We start from the raw sequence: 20,423 nt of genomic DNA, 5'->3' as shown, positions 1-20,423 counted from the left end.
TATACTGGAATACAGTATATGTAGAAGAAATGTCTGAACTAACCCGCGGTTGTGTCTGCAGATCCGTGTTGCCACTTTACACAAAGTTATGTTTATGTTATAAATGGGTGTGTTCTGTATCACTTTCCTCCAACATTAAGCTGACACGCCGTGATAGAACTGGAATACTGACACGAGATATTGTTAACAGTGGCGTTAAACCCATCTTACTCCCTCACACTGTATGAAGGTGTTGGAGTGTGTCTATGAAAGAAATATAGCATACTACACTCATTCTCGTAAGATACCATTTTTACGAAACAAGTTGACTTTCTATGGTATCTGACCGAGGTCACGGTTATCAAATCAAAACGAATAAAACGAGGTCAACCTTGTAGGACACACGTGTGCCGTACGGATTTAGTATCTTACCACCTGCATCTTCACCAAATGGGTAATAAGTGTATTTACTAACCTGAGGTTGTGTCCGCCCTCCTCACACTCATGGAGCAGACCCTCACTAAGCCCGGACACAAAGTCCTTGAGGTGAGCTCTCTCCAGGGCCAGCCACAGATCCTCGTCACTGTGCTTCTCGAATGGATCCAGGTTCAGACGCAGCGTACCAGAAAACAGCATTGGTTCCTGATGAATGAGAACATATACCTGGACATACATGTTTTTTATACATTGCTCCTAAAGCCGGGCCACCTGGTGTAACTTAGTTGAACACTTATTTGTTAAAACCAAAGAACAGGGTTCGATTCTCCTCGTTGGTATCTCTTAGTATCTCACACTTCAAATTTCTTTCAACAAGTGACACCAATATGCTCTCTTACTGACTCACTGAATACCATGCTGTGGATTATTTTGAACTTATTTATATCTGATGTTGATCTTATTTATATCTTTCATTGATCTTATTTATATTTTATTTCTCCAATAAATATGTTTTCATCCTCTGGTGGAAGTTTCACATCCAAATCTGTGTCAGAAGGAACATCGAGGTTCCCATGTCAGTGTTGACAGTCAGGCTATTCATGTTCAAACAACTTCAGAGTATGTGTACCTGAGGCAGAATCGTAAGTCTTGACCTCAGATCGTGCAGTCCAATGTCAGCAATGTCGTGGCCATCCACCAGGATACGGCCTTCATCTGCCTCCAGGATCCGAAACAACGCCAAGGTCAAGGACGACTTCCCTGCGCCAGTTCTCCCCACCACGCCAATCTGAGACAATACAAACATCATATGATAACAATCCCTTTATCTTTAGACGATGTAAAGAATTAATGTCTACACATGGCTCCTGTACCTTCTCCCCAGGCTTGATGTCACAGCTGATTCCCTTCAGGACCAGATCCAGCTCTGGGCGGTAGCGGATCTTCAGATTGTCAAACTTGATGTGTCCACTCTCCGGCCACTCAGGCGATGGTCTGTTTTGTTGAATAACCCAGGCAGCCTACAAAGTAGTGTTGTGCATTTAAACGGCTTCCTATTATGTGAAGTGTTGTGGTTGGCCTCATGGTTAAAGCGCTTGATCGTCGCACCAAAGGCTTTGGTTCTATTCCCTTTATGTTAGAAACCATTTTGGTGTTCCCTGCGCTTCACTTTTGATAGTGCTATATGAGGCGTTAGACAATATTTAATTGGCGTTAGTCTTCTTTAAATGGTTTCGGGACATTCTCGAAGTTCTACCGCCGTCATGTAGCTGGAATATTCTGAACAACAAACAATCAATCTGTAAGTTCTATATCATGCTGTGGAACAATGACACACAAGAACCTTTTTGAACACATTAGAGAGAGAAAAAACACCATGGTAAGATGCATAAGTATGTGTAAGTAGCTGTAGAGTATACATTTTGCATTAATTGTCATTGGCAGCAAACTATTGAACTATTGGTAAAAGTGCTGTCGTAGCCGGATTTGTACTGCAGTCAACAGCAGCGAATGGAACTCTTCGGAAACGCTTTGACCTCCAGTTATCTGACACTGATTGTTTACATGAACACGACAGGCATGATCGTTGGGAAAGTTTCGGAACTGGACAGTTTGAAGAAGGATGGTTGTATCTATATTAGAGCGTGTCGAGGCCTTTTTCAACCTGATTTGTTTTTAATCTACTCGCCAAATAGTGGTTGTGATGACTGACTGGCAGCTCTCAATACTGTTCTGGATTCAAGCATGGAAAAAAAGGCAATCAACAGTGACAATATTCTGAAAGTTTCTGAGTGCACTAACAATTATTCTAGGGCCTATTACTTATTGCTGCTACCACATTGTATTGTTTTTCTTATTAAAAATCTAAAACTGTATGTTTAAATATGATGTGTTGACTATTTGTTGAATGTGTGGCCATTTACTGAATTTCTGAATTTCTTGCTTAACCTTTACAATATGCAAATCACTTTATAAGGGAGGATTCGTCCGGAATCTGAATAAAATTTCCTAAAAATTATACATTTGTAAACACAAAGATTCATTCTATCCTCGTTGATTTCCACATTATTATTATTATGAAATCAGTAATATTGAGGTAAAGGCGGATATATTTGCTGAGTCCCTAAGTGTAGAGACAAGCAAAGTTTAAAAGAAATATTTGAGAGATTTGCTAGCTTAGCTAAGTGTTTTATACTTGATGCTATCTATTTAAAAACATTCAATGAGAAAAGGAAATGTTCAGCAATTTGTCAGTTTCCTTCCAGCACTTGTTTCATTAGTCACTGAAATATTTCTGGAGGTGCTCAACTTCTTTCTTGGTTCAAGATTTGGTTTATTACGAATCACACTTTGCCACGGTCAGTATGAGGTGTCAGTATAATGTTACACTGTCCAACAAAAGGGAAAACCCAAAACATCACTCATGTTCATCATCGCTGTCATCTGGTGAACTGTCCCGTCTGTAGATGTATCAAAACACACCCAATACATCACTCATTCTAAGACCGCTGTCATGTCAACAACTGTCCCGTCTGTGGATGTATCAGAACACCCCAATTACATCACTCATGTTAACATCGATGTCATCTGGTGAACTGTCCCGTCTGTGGATGTATCAAAACACACCCAAAAGATCATTCATTCTAAGACCGTTGTCATGTCAACAACTGTCCCGCCTGTGGATGTATCATGACACATCCAATACATCACTCATTCTAACACAGCTGTCATATCATAAAATGGTTACTGTTGCTACTAATGAGGCCTTTTTGTAATGTCATCCTAAAAATGTGTGTTTCAATATGATTTATCAATTATTCATGGATAGTGTGTGCTCATTTAATGATTTCACAATTAAGTTCAGTACGAACCGATACGGTATTATTGTACAGTATTCCAAATATGATTCCAGAATGTATAAAAATCCAAATTACCTCTGTCGGTAGTGACGTGTACTGCGCCATCCTCTCCACGGACACCACATGTGTCTCCAGCTCCGTCGTCATTATCACCATCATCACGAGACAGCCTGTCACCTGTCAACAGAACTTGTGGGTTCGAATCCCGGTTCGCCCCGATTATGTTCCTAGGTTTGTCAGCACCATACCCGTGCTCGTGGGTTTCACCGAAGTGGTAAACGTCTTAGACCTGCATCACTTCGGGCTTTCCTCCCACATTAAGCTGACACGCCGTGATATAACTGGAATAATTTTAAAAGCGGCGTTAAACCACTCACTCACTCACTCACTCACTGTTAAGCATTGAATATTTGTTAGATTAATAAAAGAACATAATTATCGTCACTTCTATACATTTCAGTTGGATTTCCACTGTAAACAAAACGTGAAGGAATTTGTTGTGTCTCCGGAGTCCGCTGTTAGTCATTCACACTAATTTATGTCTAAATTGTTGTAGTCACTGAAATACTGCCGATGTGACTATAAATCTGAACACACTCACTCTTTCACACTAATTACCATTAAGGCATAAGTAATAGAGAGTCCGACGTCCCCTGGAGAGATATGAGGGCTGACCACGCCCAGGAGTGTCGCGCCGAACATCACCAGACACCCCAATGCGTCAAGACGCATCTTCATCCATCTGTGAACAGACGCAGACTTGAAGCAATACCAGTGAGCGAGTATGCTTTTACGCCGCTTTTAGCAATATTCCAGCAATATCACGGCGGGTGACACCAGAAATGGGCTTAACACATTGTACCCATGTCGGAAATCGAACCCGGGTCTTCTGCGTGACGAGCGAACGCTTTAACCACTAGGCTACCCGACCGCCCCTTGTAGCAATACCAAACCAGAACAGATAGATAAAACACCACATGCAGGCTTGTCTCTACACTGTGGAGGTTGCAGACTTATTATGTACTCAATGTTTTCAACGTCTCACGACCATGTTTTCGCAGATTGTGACCATTACAAATATAGAACCATTAGGAAAGTGACTTTGTTCGAAATATTCCTCTGTTCACCCAGCAGTGAATGGGTAGCCGGCAGGATAACATGGAAATGTTGCAGTTAACCTTTACCTCCTCACAGGTAGCTTGGAATATATACTCCCCTGGGAGCTGAGAACGAAAATTGAGTGCACACCGATCCACTGATCGGGGTAATAATAGTTTAGCACTATGAGCTTCCACTTGGTGAACTGAATTTTGTTTTATAAATGTACATATTATTATTAACCATTGGCCACTCCTTTGGCTTCCAAACTCCGGTTAGAGCAGCTTACAGAGCAAGTATATGTACATGATTGGTTGGTTGGTTGGTTTGTTGTTTAACGCCGCAATCAGCAATATTCCAGCTATGTGACGGCGGTCTGTAAATAATCGAGTCTGGACCAGACAATCCAGTGATTAATGTCATGAGCATCGATCCACGCAATTGGGATCGATGACATGCATCAACCAAGTCAGCGTGCCAGACCACCCGATCCCATTAGTCACCTTTTACGACAAGCATAGTCACCTTTTACGGCAAGCATGGGTTGCTGAAGACCTATTCTACCCCGGAATCTTCACGGTTCTACTGCTACATGAAAACAAAATAAAACACTCAAACTGATACTTGTAGAAACGGGTACTACCTATGTGTCGTGACAGCCCCGTAGTAGAAGACGTTGTGTTCGTTCACTCTCTGTAAGGAGCTGTTGAAAAAGCGGTCCTGGGCCATGAAGGCACGAACAGACGAGGCTCCGTGAATGGTTTCGGTGAAGTGGGAGAAGACAGGTGACTTGGATGCAGAGAAGTATCGTCGCAGTTGCCGAGATGTGGGCGTGTACATCCTCTGTGGAAAGTATGATATGCGTTAACATCAGTGCCATAGAGTTGACTTGATACTCTAAGAGTGAGTGAGGATGTTCTTTTTTATGCATTTGTCGATATTCGAGATATGTCATGATAAACCCCTGCCTGTATAAAGCTGAGGCATATTATCACACTAACCCCCTGGCTGTATAAACCAAAGCATATTATCACAATAAACCAATACTTGTATATCGCTTAAACATATTATCACAATAAACCCATACTTGTATATAGCTAAAACATATGATCGCGATAATCCCCTGCCGGTATCAAGTTGAATCATATTATCACAGCAGATCCATACTTGTATAAAGATGAAGCATATCATGACAATATACCCCTACCTATATCAAGCTAAAGCATATTATCATATGATACCCTACCTGTATAAAGATGAAGCATATTATCACACCAGATACCATACTCGTATAAAGATGAAGCATATCATCACAATATACCCCTACCTATATCAAGCTAAAGCATAAAATCATATGATACCCTACCTGTATAAAGATGAAGCATATTATCACAATATACCTCTACCTATATTAAGCTAAAGCATATTATCATATGATACCCTACCTGTATAAAGATGAAGCATATCATCACAATATACCCCTACCTATATCAAGCTAAAGCATAAAATCATATGATACCCTACCTGTATAAAGATGAAGCATATTATCACAATATACCTCTACCTATATTAAGCTAAAGCATATTATCATATGATACCCTACCTGTATAAAGATGAAGCATATCTTCACAATATACCTCTACCTATATTAAGCTAAAGCATATTATCATATGATACCCTACCTGTATAAAGATGAAGCATATTATCACAAAATGCCCCTACCTATATTAAGCTAAAGCATATTATCATATGATACCCTACCTGTATAAAGATGAAGCACATTATCACAATATATACCTCTACCTATATTAAGCTAAAGCATCTTATCATATGATACCCTACCTGTATAAAGATGAAGCATATTATCACACCAGATTCCATACTCGTATAAAGATGAAGAATATCATCACAATATACCCCTACCTATATCAAGCTAAAGCATATTATCATATGATACCCTACCTGTATAAAGATGAAGCATATTATCACAATATACCCCTCCCTATATTAAGCTAAAGCATATTGTCATATAAAACCCTACCTGTATAAAGATGAAGCTATTATCATATAATCCCCTACTTGTATAAATATGAAGCATATCATCACAATATGCCCCTACCTATATTAAGCTAAAGCATATTATCATATAATTCCCTACCTGTATAAAGATGAAGCATATTATGACAGGGACTGCAACACCCAGGAACATTGGTGTGCTGTAGGAAATCACCACAAGGATGCTGATCAGATAGAAAATAAATTCTAGCCACAACCGCAACACCCGGGGAAGATGACCGTCAACGACGTCAACGTCTTTTGTAAAACGATTCAAGATTCGTCCAGTTGGTGTTGTGTCAAAGAAGCTCATTGGCTGTTTGATGATGTTGTCCAGGAGATTCTTATGTGTTACCTTGGCAGCTTCAACCATCCTTACGTATACAAGTAGGGAGTTCAGCATCACACTCACAGCTGAAATCACATCACAGAACTTTCAAAAACTAGAATGTATATTGTTAGAGTTCAGCAGGTAATACCACAATACACACCTATTCTAAAGTTAGACCTTTATAAATATAAAATGCCAATACAGAGAAAAAAACAGTCTTGATTATCCGCAGAAACAGATTTCATTTGCTGTAAAGGGCAAAGTAGATGTGAAAATTATAGGAATGGCATAATGAAAATCAATAATGACTTTAAGATGCCCTTTCCTTCCTGCAAGAACATATTCAAGTATCAAGGGCCTGCTTTGATGAAGATGACGAATATCACTGATTGCCGTGTGAAACTCGCCCACTCACTAACTCAATTGATGTGAGTGTTCCTTAATTAAACTGTAAACTGGTTTCCAAACACAAGCCACCATTTATTGTAACACTGTAAATACAGGCAACATCTGCATGGCCCCTAAATATGTATGTTAATAATATATTTCTTTCTAAAATTAAAAATATAACACTCAGATACCTACTGAGGGGTTGACAAAATCATATCTTTGTATCTTCTTATGAACATTTTATGAACATTCAGAATTTACAGACATTTCAATGGAATTGTTTTAACTCGCCTAAATAGGGATTTTATTCTGGTATTTTGGTACTAGTTGGTCATGTTCCGTGGAATAAATTAATCTCTATATAAAATGTCATGAAGCCTTTCAGTAAATTGGCCATTATATGGCATATCAGCTGACATGTAACATCTTCTAAAAGACAAGCACTATGTCAGATACATATGGAAAATACAGTGAAACAATAACCCCATAAGGCTGATAAATGGTTTCAAACAATTTTTTATAGACTGATAACAGATTTCTCATCAGACCGAAGGCTTTATATCGGCTCTCCGCAGATTGCTGATTTAGGAATCACGCATTCTCAGTACTCTTAAATTCAGTTGGTCAACCTATGCTTGCTGTAACACGCGATTATGCTTGACGTAAATGGCAACTAACGGGATCGGGTGGTCAGGCTCGATGACTTGGTTGATGCATGTCATCGTATCCCAATTACGTAGGTCGATGCTCATGGCATCAATAACTGGATTGTCTCGTCTAGACTCAATTACTTACAGACCCCCGTCATATAGCAGCAATGTTGCTGAGTGCGGTGTTAAACAACAAACAAACAGATCTTAGTCCAGTGGTGATGGTGTCCCACAGTACTTACCTTGAGTTAATGCGATAGCACAATATACGCCCAAATAGTAGTAGGACAACGACTGCAGTTTGTCTCTGCTGACCGAACTGTCCCCAGTGATGTTAAACTCGTTCCCAGTTGAGTTCAACCGACTGGTATAGTTCCTAGCCTGAAGATGGGCAATAGTCTTAAGACTTGGGTCCTCTGTCCAGTGGCTGAGCCATATGTTGGACATAGCCCAGGCAAAGTTGTAGATGATATAGAGAACCATAATCCCAGCAGCAGACACCCAGCCAATCACAGAGAAGTAGGATTTCAGTATTGAATACCTCACCTGAAACAAACGTACAATTACTGAAAAGGGAGAGATATCGCCTTTATATTACCTATAACGATATACAGAACTGGAGTAATATATTACTCCAGTTCTTGGAAAACCTTTGGGGTTGACATTTCCAAAGAAAAAAAATATATTAATTTTCTTTCTTACTATGGCAATGGGTAATATACAGAACATTACGGTTTATCACATGTCACCCACGAGAAGAAAGGGGACCTTATGGGTGTAATTATACATTTGTGCCATGACTCCAGGAAAAACGTTTAACGTCAACTCACTTCATTGAACATCGATATGTCATGTATAATCAAGATGAATTTAAGCTTCCGGAGATGCTGTAGTTTTGAAATATAATGAAAACTTAAAATGTTATTTTTCTCCCATAAGGTCCTTATCTTATGGTTGGTCACAAAAAATGATTGATGATGCGACTCGATTCTTAAAAAAGTAGATTTGCTCCTGCCAGAAAATCCGTATATCAATACTTATCGTTGGTTATTCACTAAAATTTTAATACTAGTTATTGTAGAAAAATCTTCACCAAATGATCAGAGTATCGAGAGGGATAATCCTCTGGCTTTGGCATGTATCTGCTACATTATCAAAACATATATACAAATCTTTGGAGTAGATACAAACTTTCATATCAAGTACATCTTTCCCTTTACGGTTTGTTTTTCAATCATCAGCACATACTGATTTGATCTGATATTGCATCAAAAGCTGTAGTGCAAGCATGTTGCTGTGTTCCACATACAGCACTGGTGCTGCACGTCACCTATCTTTGCAGGCAGATGTCAAATAAAAAAGAAGGATACCCACGTTTCCCGTTTCTGTGTATTCATCCTCAATAAGTTTGTATTCTTCTCCAACTGTTGCTCCGTCAGCTACAAACACTTCACGGTTAAGGTCGCCGTCCATGTTACAACTTGCAAGGGAACTGGAACATTAGATAAGCCTGAACCCAACGGTATCTGTTGTCAATGGTGGTGGTTGTTGTCTTACCACTTTTACAATGCCTGGCTATACCTTAACAGTGAGTGAGTGAGTTAGTGTGGTTTTACGCCGCTTGTAGCAATATTCAAGCAATACCACGGCGGGGGACACCAGAAATGGGCTTCACACATTGTACCCATGTCGGGAAATCGAACCCGGGTGTTCGGCGTGACGAGCGAACGCTTTAACCACTAGGCTACCCGACCGCCCCCATAACTTAACAATCAAAGCAATCCCAATCTTAGCAGTTGGGATCTGAAATATCTCTTTTATGACATCTTATGGTAATAGAAAAAAACAGATAACTTGTTCTAAAATGTAAAACCTATTGTGTTATGTTTGTTTGTTATTTAACGCTGTATTCAGTAATATTCCAGCTTCATACCAGCGCTTGTAAATAATTAAGCCTGGACCAGACATCATGAGCATCGATCTTCGCAAATACGATGGCATGCATCGAGCCAGCGAGTCTGACCCCCCGATCCCATCAGTCGCCTCTTACGACAAGCATGGGTGGCTGAAGAATTCCAGCCCGGATCTTCGAAGGAAACCTTCTGTAAGGCATCGAGTATTGATGTGTTATATACCCCACAGATCCAAAAAGATTCTCATTATGATGTCTTTGTCTGATATTTGTTTCGGATTCTTCTGACAACTGCCGAGGTAACTGTGGACTATGAAGATAATCCGAAATCTTTGACGGCGACAAACTGTGTGAGGAAACGGAGTTCTTTGATAGGGTGCTACGGATTTCTTGCACTGAAATTGAAAAGAGTATATGAAATCTTATTATGTCAGAGATTTAAGAACTGCAACATTTTCTTTGTCTCTCAAATGAGTATATGTATCTGATTGGAGTTACACTTGACACATAAGACCCATGCTTTCAGTAGGAGTAACCGTAGTTTGCTTACCCTCTTCCTCCTCAAGGTTTCCGCCCTTCCCTTGTAGCAAATATGTCTTAAGGAACTGTGCAAATGGTCCGTCATGATCAAGAAGCTCTTCATACGATCCGACTTCAGTTATCTCCCCTTGGTCCACTACCACAATAACGTCAACCATAGGTAGCCAGTGAACGCCATGAGTCACAAGTACTCGGGTCTGAAAGGAGAGTCAACAGTTGAACAATATGTAAGTAAATTTATACCATGAGATTTTGATGGGTCAATCAGATGTATCAAATTACAATAACCCCCCTCTAATTGGAACAGGCCATTTGACGGCCGCATCACCATGGAAGCTAATATTATTAGAATAGTACTTCTTTTACGGTCCTTGTCGGTTTGCGTATTTAAAAAATTACAAAGTTGCAAAGTGCAAAGTTGCGATTGCTACAATGTTCAAAGTTGCGTGGCAATACATTTCGTACAGAAGACACGATACAAATTTACAAAGAGAATGTATCACAAGCCGGCGCATTTGTGACTTAACGTAACACCACTGCCATAGGCTAATTTGCATATCACATTGGACTTTTCTCTTGTTTATAAACAAACGCACTTATTCTGAAATCAGAACAGACAGGCCTAATGCAAACCTTTTCGGAGCTCTTTGCATACTGTTTTGCATTTTTATGTTGATATGCTACTTAGAAGTGCGACAGTGATGTGCATGACAATATATTTTTTCACATCAAAGTGTCGCTTGCTCTCCGTAGGGCTTCGACGACAAAACGTATATCCGTACAACCAAATGTAAACAAAGGATAACCTCGCAAATGGAAATAGTTTTTTACGTCTTAGGATATTTCTCAAAGAAAATTAACCATTCTATGACATGTTTATTGGATGTGTAGTGTCGTCAAAAATGAAACAAATGATACACATATGCATTATCTTGAATGGATTGTGTAAGATGTGACGAATCGTCATATGGCGCTAGCCTGTGGTAGAGGTACTATTGTTGTGATGGTCAGTGGCAGCAAATGACTGAAATACTAGTCAAATGTTTGAGGGCTGTAGTGGCCCAAACAGGAAATGTGATCAGAATTACATCCCCTGCCTACTGTAAGCAAAAATGACAGACTTGATCGTTCGGGAAGTTTCGGAATGTTTCTAAAAGGCTGGCTTTACCTCTATTTGAGTGACAAGAGCGCGATTATCAACGTGTGATTCGAATCCCTTTACGTCGGACCTAATTGCCAAGTCCCGTGATGCACCAGAAGCTGGCGTCAGGTGCGAGGACAAGGCAGCTATATTTAGAGACTCTTAGAGTTTCGTTACTCCCTGCTGACTCCGTGCTGTATCCATGCTTGACTGGTGTACTGAAATTTTCTACTCAAATTCGTTGGATGAAGCAGTTGAATTATTTACAAATGCATTGTGTTGTGCTGCTGATTGTATGAAAAACGTACATTTAGTGTTGGTGTTACCTTGGTTTGATAAGGAATGTTGCTATTCTCCTTGCCAGTAATTTAGATTGCATTATTTAAATTACATGATATAATAATTTGGTTATATTACAGCTATAAATAGGTACAGACATGTCCTTCGTCACAAACGGAGACACTATACGATAATGTTCAACTTAAGATATTGAATAATTTGTACGGCAGTAAAATATTTTGGTTATCGTTGAAAAGCTTTTCAACAGTTAGAATCAAACATCTGCCTAATGTAGTAAAAACCATTGAAATACTTATTGAATCTGAATCCACGGAAGTTGAAGACCAAGAATGGCGTATCGATAATATTAATGTTGATGATGTAACACAATCCATCTTAGACTCTCCTATTGAAAGCGTCACGATATGGCTGAAATATTGCCGATGTGACTATAAACCATAACTCACTCACTCACTCCTATTGAAAGCCTGTTCTCTTTTTGCAGAAATGGTTAAGCATCCATGTGACTTTATTCTATCTTGTATTACAATATCATTTGATAGTAGGTTTGAACAACTAAGTTTCCAATTTCGCGGACAGTTAGTCACATTGTTCAAAAAAGGGGAAACAACTTTGCGAGTTACTTACAGAGATATAACAGTTTTGAGTGTTTTAGTAAGCTATATATTCAGATTATATAAAGTAAATATAAAGATTAAAGCTTTGAAGTCAAGCTTATGACAACATGTCAGAGTGTCATGTGGGATTTCCCTGTAAATATTCTTGTGTTGACATTTGTGTATTTTACAGCCTATATTCCAGAGAAATATAAATACTTTTCTAAGAAAAGAGCAAAGTTATGTATTTCATTTGTTGATTGGTCAAAATCGTTAAGCTCTATTAACAGGTCTAGTTATCGATAACTAGAGATCTCGATACTAATGGTGTTTCACCAAATATCTTTGGATGCTTACAGTCTATACATAAAAATATATGCTCATATCTTAAAATTGTTAACTTCTTTTTCTGAAATATTTGAATGTAATCTCCAAATTATATATTAGTTTTGGATTACCAGATATGTATTGTTGATCTAGCAGGGGGAAAAGAAGAGAATTCAGGACCTGGTATCCAGTTACACCAAGAAGGCATACAGCTGTTTCTTTTGATGTTTGCAGGCGATGTCAAACTCATTTCTGAAACTGTGTTTGGTCAGCAGAACAGAATAGATATTTTGGAAAAGTACTGCTTTGTTAACAAGTTTCCAGTAAACCTAGGAAAGATGAAAGTTGTTGTCTTTTAAATGTTGAAATTATTTCCAGATATGAAAAGAGGAAGTATGGTCTTAATCCAATATGGTCTTAATCGAAATGGAGATGTGTCGTCTTATAAATATGTTGGTGTATGTTTTGCGGGGAATTTATCCTGGTCAAAACAATATAATAACACAGTGTCCCAAGCTGAAAATATACTGTGTTCTACCAGAAAGCACTTGTGATATGTACACTTATTCCTTACACACTATTTCTCAAAACGTGTGATGCAAAGGTTGTTCCTATTGCGCAGTAATGGGGGGTATTATTAACATTAAAGAAATACACACTTGCTTGGAAAACGTTGTTAAAAAATGCTAGATTCACGATATCCCCAAAAATGTTATATCAAGCATGTATTAATGGTAAAACAGACTGGGCGTGATAGATAAAATCTCTTCTTCTTACATACGGTGATTGATCCATTGAACCAAACCAGAGAATTTACTGTCAATAATATTTTATGTCAGAATCTGTTTTGTATGTTAACCTTGAACACGATCGGCATGCTGAACTTTCTGGGAGTACTAAATGCTTCATTATTCATAGTTCAAGAATTTTTGTTGAGCCTTATATCAGTAAGTAAGTGACAGTGAATAAATCCAGGGTGCTATTGCTCAGTTTCGCTGCAGGGGCGGTCGGGTAGCCTAGTAGTTGAAGCGTTCGCTCGTCACACCGAAGACCCCGGGCTCGATTCCCGACATAGGTACAAAGTGTGAAGCCCATTTCTGGTGTCCCCCCGTCGTGATATTGCTGCAATATTGCTAAAAGCGGCGTAAAGCCATACTCACTCACTCACTCACTCAGTTTCGCTGCAGCTCACGTGAGTTATGTATTGAGACAGGTAGATATGTACATGTACCTACATAACACTCACCATGCAAGGTTTGTAATCTGGGCTATGTAAACACAGTACCACTTTTGCTAATCTGTAATGTTTTTAAAGACCTCCGGCAAATGCACTTACTTCATAAATATAATGTCCGTCCGTCACTGCTAAAATATTAAATACTCATGTCTACTTCAAAAGAAACAGTTGTATGAAATTTAGCTTCCTTTATTTACCATTCACTGAATATTTCAAAAGCTTATTTGTATTTAAATGATCTGCATCCTTTACAGAGTGTTATGGTACATAACTGAACTGAGATGTACAAAGTGCTCGATTATGTACCATGTGCCGATGGTCTATATCTGTACCATATAAAGAATATGAGTGGAAAACACCGAATTCCTGCCGGATTCCAACAATAATCCGGAACAGAGGATAACTATGTTATAAATATGATCCGTCCCTACAGCCTTAACCTTTGTCATTGCCTCGTGTAGAATAACATGACTGTCTTTATCCTATGATACACGATCTGCCCCCTCACTTGGTCCTTCAGCATTCCCTGGTGTCCTATAACATGACAGAAGATGTGTTTGTCCTATGATACACGATCTGCCCCCTCACCTTGTCCTTCAGCATCCCCCGATGTCCTATAACATGACTGAAGATGTGTTTGTCCTATGATACATGATCTGCACCCTCACCTTGTCCTTCAGCATTCCCTGGTGTCCTATAAAATGACTGAAGATGTGTTTGTCCTATGATACACGATCTGCCCCCTCCCCTTGTCCTTCAGCATTCCATGGTGTCCTATAACATTACTGAAGATGTGTTTGTCCTATGATACACGATCTGCACCCTCACCTTGTCCTTCAGCATTCCCTGGTGTCCTATAAAATGACTGAAGATGTGTTTGTCCTTTGATACACGATCTGCCCCCTCACCTTGTCCTTCAGCATTCCCCGATGTCCTATAACATGACTGAAGATGTGTTTGTCCTATGATACACGATCTGCCCCCTCACCTTGTCCTTCAGCATTCCCTGGTGTCCTATAACATGACTGAAGATGTGTTTGTCCAATGATACACGATCTGCCCCCTCACCTTGTCCTTCAGCATTCCCTGATGTCCTATAACATGACTGAAGATGTGTTTGTCCTATGATACACGATCTGCCCCCTCACCTTGTCCTTCAGCATTCCCTGGTGTCCTATAACATGACTGAAGATGTGTTTGTCCTATGATACACGATCTGCCCCCTCACCTTGTCCTTCAGCATTCCCTGGTGTCCTATAATATGACTGAAGATGTGTTTGTCCTATGATACACGATCTGCCCCCTCACCTTGTCCTTCAGCATTCCCCGATGTCCTATAACATGGCTGAAGATGTGTTTGTCCTATGATACACGATCTGCCCCCTCACCTTGTCCTTCAGCATTCCCTGGTGTCCTATAACATGACTGAAGATGTGTTTGCCAACATGGGAGTCGACAGCACTGAGAGGGTCATCCATCAAATATATGTCCTTGTCACTGTACACAGCTCGGGCTAGAGACACTCTCTGCTTCTGTCCTCCACTCAGGTTGATGCCCTGGAAATGATATTTATACCTGCACTGCCCAAAACTATTCCTTCATTTCATTTTCACAATAACTGACATCATAGTATAAATGAAATCCTATTTAAAAAACTGTTCATGTATGGCCGCTGCATTGCTCTTCCATATCTGTGTCCACCAGGACTGATTACGAGAGATGTGCATTAGCTACCTTTTCTCCTATCTCTGTGTTGGCTCCACCAGGAAGTGTCTCCAGATCAGATTCCAGGGCACACGCTTTGATAACATCCAGATACCTCTTATTGTCCGTTTCAGAGCCGAAGACAATGTTAGCTTTGAGAGACAAGTTCTGTATCCAGGCCTCTTGTGGCACATATGCCACACTTCTCTGAAGGAAGCACAGGGAAGACAATTGAGAGTAACCAACTGCCAGCTGTACATGGGCCAATAATGTAACCAAGATGATCTTTTAAAGTACACATTTGCATCACTTAGATAATGTACAAATCATATGCGTGAAATGTTCCTGTTATTTACAGTGTTAGCATAATTTCGTAATATTATTTCGTTCATTTAAATATGGCCTCATGTTTTGAAAAGGGAGATTTCTTGTTAATCGTGTCAAATATTTGATTCATAATGAACTCATTATCAAAAACAAATTAAAATTCAGAAACTCAACACACATTTACAGGCTTTTATATTCCTGACACTAAATGTTTACTCAATTAAAATAGGTCCCTATCGATCAGTGACCCCCTACCATCTCAACTGATTAATCTTAATCTCCGGTAAAGATATAGAAGGGGTGATTGACGTAAACATACTGTTATGACCAGCTGATGACTGTAAGGACTTACTCTTGCTTGTGTCAGCTAGTACAGCGTTAGAAATTGTCACTAGTCCAAAAGTCCTTGTCACAGTGGCCAATAGTTAAGGTATCATAAGGACTATTGAAATTTGCCATTTTAAAGAGGTTTCCTATATGTTATTATAAGGACGAGTGGACTAAAACAGTTAGTTTCTATCGCTGTAGTAAGATAATAATTTATTGGTGAATGTTAGTGATCTTGTCAGCACCACAAATACTAGTACCAGGTCGGTCAGCACTCACTTGCATGGCCACGTGGCCCTTTAGTTTCCGCATCTCTCCCAACATGGCTGACAGTAGCGACGATTTGCCTGCACCGACTGACCCCACTATCGCCACTAGCTGACCAGTAGGCACAGACAGGTTGATACTGAAAGGGGTAAACGAAATAAAGTGAAACACTTTGCGTTCATTATAACCTTGTATCTGTATTGTCCAGTGCGATTCCTCATCAGTATCATTGTCAAATACAGGCACTCAGGTTGTCTTGAACTAATAGTCAGTACGTGAATGATGATCATTTAAAGGAATCCTGGTTGTCTCATACTGGCACTCTGATAGTCTTGAACTCATGGTTATTCCGTGGATTATTGTCTTATACTGACGCTCTGGTTGTTTTGAACAAATGCATGGTTAGTCCCTGGATTATTGTCTCATACTGGCAGTCTGGATGTCTTGAACTAATGTCTTGTCCGTGGGTTATTGTCTTATACTGGCACTCTGGTTGTCTTGAACTGATAGTTAGCCCGTGGATTATTGTCTTTTACTGGCATTCTGATTGTCTTGACCTAATGGTTAGTACATGGGTTATTGTCTTATACTGGCATTCTGATTGTCTTGAACTAATGTTTAGTCCGTGGGTTATTGTCTTATACTGGCACTCTGGATGTCTTGAACTAAGAGTTCGTCCGTGGACTATTGTCTTATACTGGCACTCTGGTTGTCCTGAACTAATTATTAGTCCGTGGATTATTGTCTTATACTGGCACTCTGGTTGTCTTGAACTAAGAGTTCGTTCGTGGACTATTGTCTTATACTGGCACTCTGGTTGTCTTGAACTAAGAGTTCGTTCGTGGACTATTGTCTTATACTGGCACTCTGGTTGTCCTGAACTAATTATTAGTCCGTGGATTATTGTCTCATACTGGCACTCCGGTTGTCTTGAACTAATGGTTAGTTTATGGATTATTGTCTTATACCAGCACTCCGGTTGTCTTGAACTAATGGTAAGTCCGCGGATTATTGTCTTATACTGGCACTCTGGTTGTCTTGAACTAATGGTTCGTCCGTGGACTATTGTCTTATACTGGCATTCTGGTTGTCTTGAACTAATGTTTAGTCCGTGGATTATTTTCTTATACTGGCACTTTGGATGTCTTGAACTAATGGTGAGTTCGTGGATTTTTGTCTTCTACTGGCACTGAGCTAACGGTTTTATCCGTATATTTTGGTCATCCCAAGGACTTTAAGTTAACACGGCTTTATATCCATTGTGCTTATTACATTTGCAGGTATGGATAGAATAGTGTAAAGATATTCATCTCCCATGACAAGGTTCATTACAGTAGTTACTTTTTCAAGGTTGACTCTGATCCAGTGCTCCACGTGAAGGTGGCTTTATCAATACTGATTGCAACTCCTGAAATAAGAAATACGAGTACACCGTATCATTATAAACACACTGCAAAATACTAAATCCGCAGTTGTTCAAGTATTCAAAAGGGCTAAAATAATGATACTAAACATTAAGATCTCAATACGATAACACATACAGATTGCTTGCTGATAATTTTCAATGTTGACAGTACCAACTTGATTTAATCCATGACCTTGTCTTGCAAATAAAATTAATTTGTTTAGTTAGCAAAACATCTTGAGGACAAATGTCTCATACCGAGAGCTGACATTCCCGTATGTGCCATGATCAAAAATTTATTTGTAGATTATTAATGATTGAAGATGGAGAAATTTAAAGATTTCTTAGATTTTTATATTCACATAAACGCTTGTTCTTAATACACAGATACTCGACCTTCTGCAGTGTTGGCTGACACGGTGCTGGGATCAAGGTCCTCTTCAGCAAGATATTTGTTCAGGCGCTTTGTTGACAGACTTGCCTGAAGTGAAGACAACATATTTACATCTTGCCTCCAGTTAGTACATTAGCTGTGAGTGTACACTATACACTGATAACAAATATGAATATCAAGCTATCTGTGACAGGAGATTAGAAGCACCTGAAAAAAGTGACATTTATAATTTGTTTCATGTTTATTAAGGTGTATAACGATTCACGCTATTGCAATCACAGTACTCTATTGGCTGTGCAAAGAAATCGGCCATTTGATATTTTGGACGTGAGGGGTGGGGTGGGTGATGTATTGGACACTGTTTTAACACATAAAACCTTTTCAGGTGGAACAGAACAGAACACATTTTAAAGGATATCAAGCATATCCAGAAAATGAAATCATTAAAAATACTACCTGTGCAAGGGTTGATATACAAGTAGTACCTGTGCAATGGTTTATATACAAGTACTACCTGTGCAAGAGTTGATGTACAAATACTACCTGTGCAAGAGTTGATATACAAGAACTACCTGTGCAAGAGTTGATATACAAGTACTAACTGTGCAAGAGTTGATATACAAGTACTACCTGTGCAAGAGTTGATATACAAGTACTACCTGTGCAAGAGTTGATATACAAGTACTAACTGTGCAAGAGTCGATATACAAGTACTAGAAGTGCTGTAGTTGATATACAAGTACTACCTGTGCAAGAGTTGATGTACACGTACTACCTGTGCAAGAGTTGTTATGCAAGTACTACCTGTGCTTAAGTTGACATACACTTCCTACCTGAGCAAGAGTTGATATAAAAGTACTACCTGTGCAAGAGTTGATATGCAAATACTAGCAGTGCTGAAGTTTATATACAAGTACTACCTGTGAAAGAGTCGATATACAAGTACTAGCAGTGCTGAAGTTGATATACAAGTACTACCTGTGCAAGAGTCGATATACAAGTACTAGAAGTGCTGTAGTTGATATACAAGTACTACCTGTGCAAGAGTCGATATACAAGTACCAGCTGTGCTTATGTTGACATACACTTCCTACCTGAGCAAGAGTCGATATACAAGTTCTAGCTGTGCTAAAGTTGATGTACAAGTACTACCTGTGCCAGAGTTGATATACAAGTACTACCTGTGCTAAAGTTGACATACAAGTTCTACCTGTGCCAGAGTCGAGATGCACATGGGCAGCATGTTCATAGCCCCCCTCAGGTAGTTGAAGAGAGCGATTGAGACGAAGGCCGTTTGGGAGCTCATGAACGCGGTAGGAGATGTCATGATGTATGTTACAAAGCAGGCAATCGTTATCTGAAAAAAACATCAGGGTGCACTGTGAGTAACACTGGCTGCGGTTACAGCGGTGATATTCTCAAGGAAATAAACACACCTATACAAACGGAATCGGAGCTAGTGGTAAAGGTATTCATTACATATAGCTGTGTATGTATTAGTCATATAACCATGTCCTACCATGTCCTAACCATGTGGTTTTGTACCACTTGCTCGATCAGAAGAATTATAGAATTTGAATTCATATGTCAACTCTACATTCAATATAATACAAGTTGCTTTGTAAAATGGATAAGATCTTGGAGTTATGTAGTGTGTCATTTTGACAAGCAAATGCCGCTTCTCATTCATTGTTTATCGAAAGGGCACCGACAGACAATCAGCCTGGTGACATACCAGTGTTGGGAAGCCTATCCACAGGAAGACAAGCAGGACCTCAAACAGAGCTATTTTCATCACGACTTTCATCTCCTTCTCCCTGATGGCCATGATCTTGTCCCTAAATGACCCCTCCCATGCATAGAGTTTCAGCACCTTCAGGAACAAAAACAAAAGTCATCATGAATCATGGACTCTTAAACACATGTTGGTTTTACTGTCTGTGACACGGTGCTGTATGTAGATGTATCCGACAATCACAGTGTTGCAGTTCAATTCCTAAAATTCAGAACGTGTTTCTTTGTTGTAACAAAAACATGAGCTACTCTGTGTCACTCAAAGCAACATCACAAATGTCATGATACCTGTTGGCACTGAGATTCATACATTTTACGGACTTCAATTTCAGTCCAATTCCAGAATACATCAT

The 20,423-nt window shown here is 39.4% G+C and overlaps 1 protein-coding gene across 2 annotated transcripts in view; it reads right to left on the bottom strand.

Moving 5' to 3' along the window:
- The window catches only part of LOC124120157 (multidrug resistance-associated protein 1-like), a 42,616-nt gene that overhangs the window by 4,747 nt on the left and 17,446 nt on the right, over positions 1–20,423 (bottom strand). For both annotated transcript variants that reach the window (XM_048398117.1, XM_048398118.1), the window contains exons 11-28: positions 20,012–20,149; positions 19,487–19,633; positions 18,279–18,363; positions 17,819–17,885; positions 16,490–16,616; positions 15,587–15,763; positions 15,241–15,408; positions 10,262–10,448; positions 9,935–10,106; positions 9,174–9,291; positions 8,042–8,345; positions 6,532–6,842; positions 5,017–5,216; positions 3,894–4,017; positions 3,351–3,452; positions 1,290–1,436; positions 1,046–1,204; positions 455–621 (exon numbers count right to left, since the gene is read on the bottom strand). In XM_048398117.1, coding sequence (XP_048254074.1) covers positions 455–621; positions 1,046–1,204; positions 1,290–1,436; positions 3,351–3,452; positions 3,894–4,017; positions 5,017–5,216; positions 6,532–6,842; positions 8,042–8,345; positions 9,174–9,291; positions 9,935–10,106; positions 10,262–10,448; positions 15,241–15,408; positions 15,587–15,763; positions 16,490–16,616; positions 17,819–17,885; positions 18,279–18,363; positions 19,487–19,633; positions 20,012–20,149 — 2,900 coding nt within the window. The remainder of the gene's footprint in view (positions 1–454; positions 622–1,045; positions 1,205–1,289; positions 1,437–3,350; positions 3,453–3,893; positions 4,018–5,016; positions 5,217–6,531; positions 6,843–8,041; positions 8,346–9,173; positions 9,292–9,934; positions 10,107–10,261; positions 10,449–15,240; positions 15,409–15,586; positions 15,764–16,489; positions 16,617–17,818; positions 17,886–18,278; positions 18,364–19,486; positions 19,634–20,011; positions 20,150–20,423) is intronic.

The sequence above is a fragment of the Haliotis rufescens genome, unplaced genomic scaffold (assembly GCF_023055435.1).
Source record: "Haliotis rufescens isolate VD_foot unplaced genomic scaffold, xgHalRufe1.0.p SCAF_18, whole genome shotgun sequence".
Taxonomy (NCBI): domain Eukaryota; kingdom Metazoa; phylum Mollusca; class Gastropoda; order Lepetellida; family Haliotidae; genus Haliotis; species Haliotis rufescens.
Note: the sequence above shows the minus strand (reverse complement) of the source record. Positions and strands in the feature narration are given on the sequence as shown.